The sequence below is a fragment of the Lepisma saccharinum genome, chromosome 12 (assembly GCF_977018435.1).
Source record: "Lepisma saccharinum chromosome 12, izLepSacc3.1, whole genome shotgun sequence".
Classification (NCBI taxonomy): domain Eukaryota; kingdom Metazoa; phylum Arthropoda; class Insecta; order Zygentoma; family Lepismatidae; genus Lepisma; species Lepisma saccharinum.
In genome coordinates, this window is record NC_139240.1 from 68,705,369 (window position 1) to 68,718,672 (window position 13,304).

At 36.8% G+C, this 13,304-nt stretch overlaps 2 protein-coding genes across 3 annotated transcripts in view; both read right to left on the bottom strand.

The window, feature by feature from the left end:
* Window positions 1-632, bottom strand: part of LOC145996192 (NAD kinase-like) — a 208,082-nt gene extending 207,450 nt beyond the window's left edge. For both annotated transcript variants that reach the window (XM_083132578.1, XM_083132576.1), the window contains exon 1: window positions 527-632. The gene's annotated coding sequence lies outside the window, so the exon portion shown is untranslated. The remainder of the gene's footprint in view (window positions 1-526) is intronic.
* An 8,359-nt stretch (window positions 633-8,991) lies between these two features.
* ND-75 (NADH dehydrogenase (ubiquinone) 75 kDa subunit) overlaps window positions 8,992-13,304 on the bottom strand; it is a 38,789-nt gene continuing 34,476 nt past the window's right edge. The window contains exons 13-14 of the mRNA XM_083132585.1: window positions 13,046-13,180; window positions 8,992-9,489 (exon numbers count right to left, since the gene is read on the bottom strand). Coding sequence (XP_082988711.1) covers window positions 9,340-9,489; window positions 13,046-13,180 — 285 coding nt within the window. The 3' untranslated portion in view covers window positions 8,992-9,339. The remainder of the gene's footprint in view (window positions 9,490-13,045; window positions 13,181-13,304) is intronic.

The following is a 13,304-nucleotide window of genomic DNA, read 5'->3' on the forward strand; positions in this document are numbered from 1 at the left end:
CTTTTGAACCATCAAAACATATTTAACACCTTTCATAAAATTATATGGTTCATCTACTTTGTATTTGATGTAAATATTATGTCAGTCTCCACAATTAACTTAAACAACCAATACTTATTCTCAAAAACACATTCGCATTAGGTATATTGCCGTTCTGCAAAAGTACATGCGTTTTACTTATAATCTGATATTTAAATAATCCGCTATGACAAGACTCGAAAACGATACACATCAATCAACAAGATCTCGAAATGTAAACAAACTCTTGTTTACAACACTTCTACTAATTCTTTTAAAATTGAAGAACAATTTACGATGTGTCATATCTCCTTAAATATACTGAAATGGGCATAACCTACGTATTGTACCTTACGGGTAATGATTAATCAATATTGTCTGAGAAATATTAATGAAGGAAATAGATGCGAAATTCACATATTTTCCTCTTTCTATCGAAGATATGCACGCCAGTGATACATTTAACTATTTCACAAAAGCAAATGAACATTTAAAGCAATATACGAACCTGTTATCCATACACAACAAACAGAAAATACGAATTTTCTTTGCCGGCGAGCAGTTTTTTTTCGCGGTATGCACTATATGTATTACGACTTGTTCTTCTGCTGCTTGCAGCCGCCCGAATGATGATGAACCGAGCCGAGATTGCCAGATTCCAGTTTCAAATGTAGTTTTCTCCAGTTGCAACAGATGACACTAGAATCGTTCCATGTTGAACTAACCACAGCGATATCCTTCAACTTCGGGTTTTCATTTCTCCTCTATTCAAAAATTAGATGAAACAAAGGTAATAATGTCAAAAGCAATATTATGGTCAAAGTAAGGAGGTGTTTGACTGGCACCCGGGGTGGGAATTTTTCCGGCAATGTTCCTAGATAAAAAGACTCTCTTGACAACCCTGGAGCGTAGGCGTATCCAGTGGGGGATCTTGGCCCCTCGGCACTGAAAAAACGAGTGGTAAAATTTTTGACTCTGTTCATGGTGCTTTTTTTTACGAAGAAAGTAAAATAAATGTTATTCCCTTTACAAATAATCTAAAATGAAGCATTACCTTCCCTGGATAAGTGTTGTTTGCTCATTTGGGAAAAAGGTTTTTTTTGTCCACGTGTAAATGAAGGTTTGTGTATCCCCTGGAAAAATCTGGATACCCATGGACGTCCGCAGGATTTTTTCCAGGGAGAAGCAAGGAAGGCATTTTTTTCCAGGGGTCAAACGAAGGCAAATTTTCCCCAAAAACAGTGTTGCTCCCTAAAAAACATTGCTTAAATTTGAATCTATCGTGTTCATGCAATAATTAACACATATTATTGTGGCTAAAATTAAATTATATATGTGAAATACATATTTTTTGGTTGACTTTCATTTTCCAGGGGGACTACGGCCCCCCTTGTCCACCCCTTCCGGACGCCCATGCATACAACCGATTTTGACGAATAAAAAGCAGCGAAATTACTCAGAGATAGGTTTCTACTTATGCGGGCTGTACTTTGGGATCAAATATCTTAGTTATTTGTGGTTTTCGCGCCCTCAAATACATGTTGCATTACATAGAACATCAATTAAAAGAGAATGCAACATAATTCTGGAGAGGGTACAAAACAGTGTTGGTCCCTAAAAAACATTGCTTAAATTTGAATGTATCGTGTTCATGCAATAATTAACACATATTATTATGGCTAAAATTAAATTATGTGTGTGAAATACATATTTTTGGGTTGACTTTCATTTTGCAGGGCCTCCCCTTCCGGACGCTCATGTGGATACCCATGTTCTGGAGAGTGACGTCGATTGGAATGTGGTGCTGTTCACATGACTTACACTATGACCGAGATCGATAGTGTGTGGGGCCCGGGGCTTAGCTGCCGCCCTCGCATTCTGTGCAAAGCAGGGGGGGTCGAGGTTTAGGGGCCCTACCGAGACCGTGCGCAGGGTTTTATTCTTAAGAGGTGACAGCAGTGCTCAAGGTGGGAGGGGCAACGTGAGGGATGCCATCCTCTCATTAGGAAAATTCTCACTAAGATACTTTGCATAGGTACCCACTACATTTCCTCCATGTTGATTCATACAAGCATGCACTTCCGTTATACACTCATATTTTACCTTTTCACTATTATTATTTTACAAATCTTAAGATTAAAGTGGAATAAAAAATACTGGATTTTACTTGTTTCCTTTACATAAACAGCTATCACTTTGATCTTAAACAGTTCCTTGTCTTTTTGTACTTTTCAGGATGCACAGATATCGTGTCATACAAAGACCACTGAATCTGCTGTCTTTTCACTTTACAATTTAACCATTCAAATTAAATGATTTTTTCCTGATATCTCTATTCGCTCTTGAAGTTTCGTTCTTTGCCCCAAAGAAGATTAAATTTTGCAAGTCCAAACTTCCCAAAACTCAGGGGTGTCCAAAGGGGGGGGGGTTATGGTGCAGGTTGCGCCATCGAGATTTTGGGGGGGGGATTTTTTACATTCAAATAATATAAAATTCAACATTTATATATTTTTCCAAAATATATGTAGCACCATATTTAATCCATTAGATGAAGAAAAGAAAGTGTTCCAGGGTATTATCGAATGGGTGGGGAGGAAGAAATATCCAATTCTTACATATTAGGCCATGGCCTTCTGGGGGGAGGGGGTTCTGAATTAAATGTTGGGGGGACAGTATCCAATTATAGGTCTTAGATTATGGCGGGTATTTTAGTTTGAGAAGATTGAGAATTAAATTGAGATGGGGTATCTAATTCTTGTGTATTAATATTGTCTTATACTGTTGCAAAAATTCTGGTGTGGAGACTTAGAATTAATTTTTTGGAGGGGGCAATATCCACTCTTCGATATCATAAATCTAAAATTGGCATGGAAATTTTTGTGGGAGGATTGAGTATTAAATTTAAAGGGGGAGATTGGAAGCTCTTGATAAAATGTTAAATTGTAGATTGTCAAGAAATTTCTGTAGTGAAGAGAGAGTTCGAACATTAAATTTTGGAAACTGTATTTAGCGATATGGTATCCACATGTTTTTGACCCGGAACGTGCCAGAAGAGAAGCTGGAAAAGACTAAATATTTCGGGATCCTAAGAAAGTATTGACACCCCATTAAATTAATATTCTTGAAAGCCTGCAAAGAAATGGATGCACTCTCGTCCTCTGCTTCAGAGCACTGCTGTTTTTGACTGAATAACATACAATCGCTCCCACTCACTATACTTTCTCGTCTGACATTCCCTTATCAGCCACAAAATGCTTGTGGCACTGTGACTCACCCCTTTCACGGGACATTAGTGTTGCCATTACTTTTTATCCAACCCTTGTATATTATTATTTTCTGTGCTTTATGTATTATAATCAAAGTCTATAGGTGGTCTGTGATACATTTTGATTACAAATAAAAATTATAATAATAATCAACAACTGAACACTCCAGAATACGCAACATTTCCCCACGAGAAACTGCTACTTGACGCGACCCCAGTCCAAGAAGATCGGCATGTAAACTGTGACAGGTGGGAACATGCTAAAGACAGGATGACATGGGAACCTGAACCTAACACTGATATTGCAGTACTCATAAATGAATATTTACAGAGGTCAAATTGAACCCTCCTCCTGTTCTAGGGGTATAACATGAAATTTTACAGAAAGAAATTATACTTCGTAGATTTCAATATACCATCTTAGATTACATAAAATGTACGAAAAGTCACAAAGTTTCGAGGAAAAAATAAGAAAAACGGGATAGTTATTTAAAAAACACATTTTGACCCCTCCCACCCTACTAGTGTTAACACTGGAAGAATAAATTCTGTACTTCTGGCAGCGGTGGCTCAGTCGGTAACGCGTCTGACTACCATGCTAAAGGTCCCGGGTTTGATCCCCAGCCGGTTCAAATCCGGGAACTTTTATAACGTTGGAAGCGGCCCCACCCCCAACCAGCATCGAATGACCTGGATACCTGGGGGAAACCCTTGGGGGTAAAGGCAGTCAGGGGCGTGATGCTGATCACATCACTCTCAATCACAACCGAATCAAGAAAGTGTGGGTGGTGCTAAGCACAGGGGAGCACTTTACCTTTTTTTACCTTTTACTTACCAAATTGAATGTTCAACAGTGGCTTGATAAGACCAAACACAGTACACAGGCAAAATCGAAAACTTGTCAACTTCATAGAAAAAAGGTCGGGCTACTGTGTCCTCGACTCAATTCACACTGACACATAGATGGCCAGCAATGATAGTACCACATTGATCAGTGAGAAACTTTACATCCACATTTTGGACGACTTTTTCCCATTACATGCTTGTGTGATTGTGCCGGAAAAAATATTATGCAGGAAGTAAATGATGGAATAATGAGTTGGCTTTACTTAAATTAAAATTCATTTTATTTTACTCACTGTAGATATGCATATAACTTAAACTATTTTCTCATATTAAACAATAAAGTTCAATCATTTGTAAATCAACAATTTTATTATTAGAAAAGCAAATATTACATTTGATCCTTAAAAATTAATTCCACTTCCTTCTTTCTAGTTAGACCACCAAATTGTAGCAGCAAATCACCCAAAACATTGAAGTCCTTCAGCACAATTACAAATGCCAAGTTGCAATAAAGAGTGGATGTTCTAAATTTTGCATGTAATGAAGCCTTGCTTCCTTTCCAAGAAAATCCTTTCACCTTAGCATTCAGAGAAGAGACAGTTGGAGAGTGTAACCAAATTTAGCTCTTGCACCATGCTAGAAATTTTTTAAGTTAATAATTTAAGGTTGTAAAGTTACTGTTGATAACATTACTTTTATTGCAAAAAAGTAACTGCTGAATATTTCTTGAATAACAAAAACTAATGTTAGTGCCATTTCAGATGAAGTAAATTACAAAATCACCACCTGGAATACCAGTGATGACTGGCCATGACTTAGATTATGTTGCATTGAGCAGACACATGTGTAGAAATCTATTTCGGTGGGAGGTCTAAAACAAATGTTATCAAACAATAATTTAAATGTGTTCATATAATTTTTAGGTCTATCCATAACATGTAATTAATGTTGTATTGTTGTTATAGTTATAGGTAGTAAGTAGTGTGCGTAATCTTCTTTGAGATCATTCAAAGCTATATGATCCCAATATAATTCTTGCCTTCATGTTGAGTAAGTTACTTTTAAGTAAGTTTAGCAGAAATAAATAACTCTCAATTATACAACAAATGCTAAGCAATTATATTTTCATTTTTTATTAATTTTAGTACTTCATAAGTCTTTTGGGATGTGGTCTGGACCTTCATAAATACAACCTTGGCATTTGAGGTATTATTTAGTTTGTCTCTTGGCTATTTTTTTTATACTCTCCTCACAAAAAGTTTGGAATATCATTATATTACGCAATAGGTGATAGGCACGGTGGCATATGTTGGCGAAAAGACAAAAATGTGCACCAGACAGATACCATGTGTTCTTGCATTCAAAGGCCGTGTCTATCACCTTTTGTCTAACGTAACAATATTCCAAAGTTTTTGTGAGGAGTGTAGTAAGCCAATAGCTGGTACAGGTAGACAGATGGACGGCACCATTTTCAGTGCTGATTTTAATCAATATTAATTGTATTTACATGCTTTGTAAAGTAGTAGAACAGTGCTGTTAATAGGAAATACAGCAAAATGTCAATTTTATATTCCCAGATTTTACATTTTCATACACGACACACTCAATCTCGATGATCCCAACATTGAAAAGTGTTGTAAAATTTTCCTTGATTTCACATTTTCCTACATTTTAAGTTTTTTCAGCTCTGTTTCCTGAAAAACTAAAATTCAGATTCCACTATACATAAAATAAAGTTTCAGAATGAAAGATGAGTCATTTCCTGTATTGTATCTACTATCTACTCAATGTACTAACATGTGTGTAACATCATTAAGAATAGAATATACCAAAGAAGTAGATGTTGGGTTATCCAGAAAGTTCATGCCAATTTTTGGAATTTTGAAAGATCTTGTGTAGCATGTTAATGCTTCTGTTGGTTTTCCAAGTGTCTAGCAGAGAACAAAAAGTGTCATTATGGACTTATTAGATGTGGTTGTTCTTCAGAAAAGGCTCAAATGCATCAAACTCAATTAGTAGCAGCAATTGGGTGGGGAAGGAGGGGGAGGCAAAGACAGTTTACTTTCTCTCGGTAAACAAGGCTTGGCATTAAGATGCTATAGCGCAGGGGCAAAAAACTGGGGAGGGGAACAACAACCACCCCCAATCGACACCACTAAACACAGTTATAAAGAGATCTGCTCAGTTTATGGAGATGAGGCTACAGCAGAACAAACTGTTCAGAAAATTTTGAGCTGGAAATGTCAGCCTTGAAGATGGAGAATGTCTATTGATTGATAAAGACCATACTACACGACACAGCGGATTTGCTGAGATACTGAATGTATCAAAATCAAGTGTCCGTGAACATTTAGTGAAGGATACGAGGTGTGGCAGAAAAGTAATGATAAATCTTCTTTTAACCATGAATATTATTATTTTTACAAAGCAAGGCTATCCCCTTCAAAATAGTTCCCTTGGGCAGTTCCGCTGTTCGAAGCAGAGCTGGAAGGCTTCTGCTGGAATACCCTTCAGCTCGTCGGTTATGCTCTTCTGCATATATTATCCAAAGTACCAAAATGGCACCCTTTCAAGTGGTTTGATTGATTGTTGATTTGCTTTATGTGCCACTCTTGGCTAATTTGCAAAGGTGGGGATGAGTGATGAAATTGATGAATGGACACTCACAAACATCCATGCACATGCCGGGATTCAAACCCAGGACCACTGGTGTCATAGCGCGATATGCTAACCGCTCCACCATAGGGGCTGCTACCCTCGCAAGTGGTTTTTGAGCCGGGTTAATAGAAAGAAGTCCCAGGAACTGAGATTCGGCAAATACAGGGCCTGAGAAACCACAGGTGTGCTTTTTTCTGCCAAAAATTAATTGATGAAGACTGCCATGTGACATGGGGCATTGTCGTGGTGCAGGATTTAAGAGCTACAAGTTGATGGACGTTAAACCAGTTCAAATATCATTCCCAACGTAAATCGACGATCTGACCTAACACGAGACCTCATCGTCGTCTGTTTTTGAGGTTGAAGGTCTTCTAAAAAGGACTTGTGCCCTGGATAGGGAATGTTCTCCATAAGCCCTTTGTAACTTTTTATAAGTCACAGTAGCAGATATTCCAAGCTTTACACAAAATTTTATAGTAAAACGTTGCTCACACCTTTTGCCACTCCATTTTCGTAACGCAGCTCACAAATACACCTTCACTTGAGATGCTCTCAACAATCGCGTAGTAACTGTAGCAAGTTCAAACTTGTACTGAGTTAACTTAACTGCCATGTGAAGGGGAAGGCAGCAGTGTCATCGATTCATGTGCAGTGTTGAGTCTCATTACTAGGGAGACAAATTTATGGTAAATAAAAACTGAGGAGAGCGGTAAATAAAATGTTAGATCAGCTGTGAAAAAAAAATTGGCACACACTTTTTCATCATGAGAGGAAACAACATACAAAAAGAGCTATAAATTGATAAACTACATCATTTTTATATACTGTACACATACACAAGTACTTAGCTGTCCAACCAAAAAGAAAACATCAACACAAAATCACTTCATTTCTAAATTGCATATTCGGGGGAAGAAAGGAATGCAGCTTGACAGGGAGCGAAGTTTTCGAACTGAGATTATGTGCATGGGAAATCCCAATTTGCAGCGTCTTCCTGATGTGATCGAAGATAAAATGTTCTTCAGCTGCAAGTGGTAGGAAACTTTAGTCAAATGTTTCATTACAAATCGACAGCTTGCGCGCACAACCTTGATTGCCGGTTTTTGCATGTTTTCTACTTAATTTGATGATATTTCACGGTTATTTTGTGAAAAAGCGTTCATTTCGTGGAAAAGCACACATTTTGCATTACTTCGTGAATAAAACTCATACATATTTCATCATTGGGGGTGTAGTTACGTGAAAAATGTTCAAAATTGCATTTTTTCTTCACATTTCATAATTTCGCGCATCGCAAAAATTCAATGTCCCTACTCATTAGTTTTCTGCCACACCTCGTAGAAAGTAAACAACCTTATGAATTTCATCTTGGATTCTCTCTTCAAATGCAAAGAAAAATACATAACCTGTAATGCGACTGTGAGGGCCAGGGTGTACCTATCGACTGCCAGCCTCAATCTAACCAGAGATGGTAGAACATCCAACCAGTTATGGGGTGACGTGTGGTCAGCCCTCAAACTCCCAGTCATTGTAGGTTTCCGAGACTGGGTTACGCTACTCATTTTTAGCTTCCCAATTTCGTCACGGTGATGGGTGGCCATATGGCCATACACAGGCCGAAATCTTGGGAGAAAAGTTGTTACGCTTCCCCCAGGAGACTCGAACCTGTGCACATCTCGTAGTCTGAGCCCAAAGGATGATGCCCTAGACTGCACAGCCACGGTGTGGGACAAAATAAAGTTGCATGTAACAACAATACAAGGAAAAGGATCTGGAGTAAGCAAGATGAACCACCCAAAACCAAATCTGGAAAAGAAACCTGTATTATAAACTTCTCCTGAAAAACAAGAGAAATACTACTCGCAACTAGATGCTCTAGGAGAAGACACCAGCACAGGGAACGTTTCCCTTGGGCAATGTAATGCCACAAGTGTCATTGGCGACATGACAAAAAATATTAGAGCTTGCACTGGCTGTCTGTGTTCACCCTCCCTATTCGCCAGACATTACACCATAAGATTATCACTTATTTTTGTCTACAAAATTACCTGCAGTTGCCTAGCAGACAGCAAAGAATTGTAGAACTACAGGGTCACTACAATGTTCAATAAACAATTTGTAAAATCCTGTCGCAAGTGTATTATGTATTTTCAGTTTCGGAAACTGCATTAACTTTCCAGACAAGCAAATAAAGAACACTCCTCTTAAGAATAAAGGTGTTTATTCATTATTTTTCACTCTCACTATTCACAGCTATGTACAACATAGCACACTTTATATCCAAAGTTATGTACAAAGTACCACCACAATACTCACAAAAATTAATCTTCCTCTTTCATACGATATAAATAGACTTACATTTCTGAGGCTCAGGTGAAGCCATGATTTGATATTCACATGAGAAAAAGCACTACTAAATTCATGTACTACCTTATCATGTATCATAATCATGTGAAGGATTGCTGTTGCAACTGAATATGTACGGCCTGTGATGGCAAAAGCGCTGGATACTAAAACAACTACTAAATTCTGCTATACAGAATCCTGCTTTTTCAATATTTTGATTGCTTCTGTTTCATCACAGCTTGTACACACTTCGCCATGGTTGGAGAGGCTCTGCTAATACTGTCAGTCATGAAGTAGTCCTGCAGCTCCTTCAGGGTGACCTCTAGTGGAGAAGCATCTAAGTTCTTCTTAGACAGCTGCAATATTTAAAGAAGTACTCAGCTTTAGTTAATGAGAATAAGCTTTGAGGACCTGCTTAGGTCTCATGCAGTCCCGTCCTAATGTCAGTGTATATATGGAAAGCAAAGAAACTAGTTTGACACATAGACGGATCGAATTAACAATAAAATTTCTGCTCAAAACCTGGGAAAATCATACGCATCCATTCAATAAATTTTTCGAAATACAAAAACAATGGACAGAAGCTAAAGTCATAGATCCTAAACATACGCTCTTTTATTTTGCATATTGCCAATACATAGATCCCGAAACCCATGCAAAGTCTTTCACCTTCCAACATCCTTTAATTTATCAATTAGACATACCCTTATATATTCAATGTAATATCCATTTCAGGGATCTAGGAAGACATATAATGTACAAGGCGAAATGGCCAACACACCTAATCATATCTACTGATGGATCCAAAGATCGCCTGGGTGTGGGTTGTGCTTATTTCATTCCAGATCAAAATATAAACAAACAATTCCATTTACCACCTCACTTCTATTTTCCCTGCAGAAAGTTACACAATATATAAAGCTCTCACATACGCTATCCATAACAATTACACAAAAATTCTTATCATAACAGATGCTTTAAGTGTATTAATGGCGCTGAGTTCCTCATATCCTCAGATTTGTAAACATCCTTTATTTATTTATTTTTATTTATCATCCTTATAATTCAACAAACCCAGTGTGCTAATGGAAGAAATATCAACGTTCAGTTTAGTTACGTAAAGGTTCACCAAGTAAATACGGGAAATGAACGTGTGGACGTATATGCCAAAGCCGCCCGATCATCGGAATCTACTTCACTTGCGAGACTTCCATACACGGATCTTCTCCCAAGAGTTAAATATAAACTTCAAGATAAATGGAAACAGTGGTGTATGGAACAATTTCAATCCGTGGGCAATACATATAAATGGTTTGCAGAACATTCCCAAAATAAACCTTGGTACTACTCATATAATCTTCCAAGATCAGTTATTATTTTTATAATACATCTACGTACAGGTCATGTTCACACTAATGATCATTTAGCACGATTACATATTACAACAAAACAAGCCTGCACATGTGGAGAAGTTAATCAAGATACCACACATCTCTTTTTACAATGTCCTAATTTCGACAGAGAATGAGATAAATTATATAATGGTTTGTGTCGCCATGGAGTTCCATTCCCTACATCTCTAATTGCCCTGCTCACGGATCCTATTTCTCCCATTATATGGCTTCTTTATGGATATGCAAGAAGATGTAATTTGATGATCTAACAAACAGTATATATATGTTTGTTTTTTTGTTTTTCTTTCTTGTGAAAAATAAGTGCATAGTGAACAAAATATATTTTGCAATAAACTCAGAAAGATGAATAAAATCGGCTAACAGTTGATGGGGTCACAAAAAAGAAGAAGAAGAAGTAGTAATGAGAATAGTGATAAATAGAGCCTGGAAGTTGGGCAAAATGCCTTTTCCTGATGCATTTATTGATAATTTTTATCTGTTTTAGAAGTTTTTCATTTTCCCTATTTTGTACCCTACTGCAGGAGTTCCCAAACTTTTACGTTTCACGGCACCCTAAGCGTTTCAAGATTTTTCCACGATGCCCAAGTCAGAATGTAGGCCTATCTAACACTTGCAACTCTCACATAGTGTGGTAGGTTGGTTGCCTTAAGTTAAAAAATAAACACATATTTTAAATTCAGAAACATTTTAAGTGTAAAAAGTACTAAATAAGCACATATTTGGAATAAGTGTAATTTCACTGAAATATTGGAACATTTCACAGTGCCGCTCTAAGCCAGTCACGGCGCCCCAGGGTGCCGAAGTGCACACTTTGGGAACAGTGCCCTACTGCCTATTTTTAATTTCAATGCCTTTTTTTTGCTATTTTCAATGAAAATTTTGATTTTTCTTTTTTTTGGTCAAAAATGTTATTTATTAGCACATTATGGTGTTGCCAGAGGCAATTACCAATTATAAAACTGGAAAAAAGGGGTTAAACTCTTACAGCATCAATGAAAGAATTCAAAGAATCAGCGCACCAGCAGATGGAAGTGACCATGGAAAAGAGATTAGCTGTTGCAGAAAAGTGCAAATGTGGACTTCGAAAAATTGAAAACAATTTATGACATTCCTAAATGGCGAATTTCTTTTCTTGATGATATGAATAGCAATAAAATAGCCTGTTTCATATATCAATGTTCTCCTTGAAGGTTCGCATAACCACTTTCTGTACATGCAAAATAACTGTGTTAGATTATTTTGCCTGTTTCATATATGGTGAAATTACTTCTGTGGAAGTAGAGAGATCATTAACTGCCATGAAAAAGCATTCTTTCTGACAAATGGCTGGCTGGTTATCTATGAATATCGAAAACTTAAAAAACTAGTGGTTATGTGCAATCAAGGCATCAAAGAAAGCATAATTTCCATGAAGATTTTAACTTCTTGAATGAAATTATAGATAGAAGTTTCTTAGAATTTGCCACTTTTATTGGTTCATTGTACCATTTTTTCCTCCATTTGGTGCCAATTTTTCACACATTATAAATGCCTTTTTGCCTGCCTATTTTAACCAAAATAAATGCCTGAACTTACTAATACAATTATCATTCACTATATGTTTATGGACATAGCACGAGCCTTAATCTCTGCCATAAAAAATAAAAGCTAAATAAATACATGTGAATTTCCTGATAATGCTGATAAAACTTCAGATATAAAATTTACCAATACCAATAACCAATATTCTATCAATCCAATGTAAAATTACAAATGTTCCTTTGTTAATTAACCTCATTAAATAATGTATGCATCCAGATGGCTGCAATGGGCTTTCCCTTCAAAAAAGATTGATTAATTTGATTTATATTGCAAATATAAAATTAGTGAGTCTTATTTTGTATTTTGTTTATTTAACTCTTTCGCTGTATACTTTCTTGGGGAAATTATCAGGAAAAAAAGTATTCTAAAGTACTGATATGAATTCTACCATTACTCTTCGAACAAAAGGCCATAGCCGGGAGTTTCCCTTGGTTATTGAAGTGGATACAGTGGAAAAGGGGGTTTGTAGGGGTCATATTTCTAAGAAAAAGAAAATGTCAAAAGAAGGAAAAGACAGCAAAATGAGGGCTGCCTACTAAATAAGAAAGTATATGTATCCCCATCCCCTTTCCAAAATCCTGAACACGCCACTGAGCAGATGAACAATCCTTGTTGCCATTGTCGTTTACATATACATGGCGTTTCACGTTTTTACATTTGTTCAGAACCAAAGTGAGTTATTTCTTTGGGAAACAGTTCAAATGCCACACACTAGATGGCAGCATGTTCTGGTAATGCTTTTTTCTTACAGACATGGCAGACTAATCGCAAAGAAACCTATGTTACATTTGGGATTTAAAAGAAGGATTGTTGGGTTTACTGTGCACTAAGCACTCTGGTAAAGTGAATCATGCAAGAACTAACGACACCAATGAATACACTGGATGTTTAAGAGTGAGCTACATTATATACTGACCTTTCCTAGATTTGCTGCTTGAGCAAAATAATTTGCTTCTTCCACTTCTCCATACTTGACCAAATTTGGAGACACTTCAAATAATCTTGCTCTTATTTGCTGCAGATTGTCATATGGCAAAGTAACTCCCAAAACCTACAAGAAATTAAATTGTTTGTAGCTTTTAGAGATATTAAAGTATTATTACAACTTCTTTCAAATTAAACACAACTGGCTTTTTGTTTCTATAAATAAATACATGCATAAATTACATCACCAA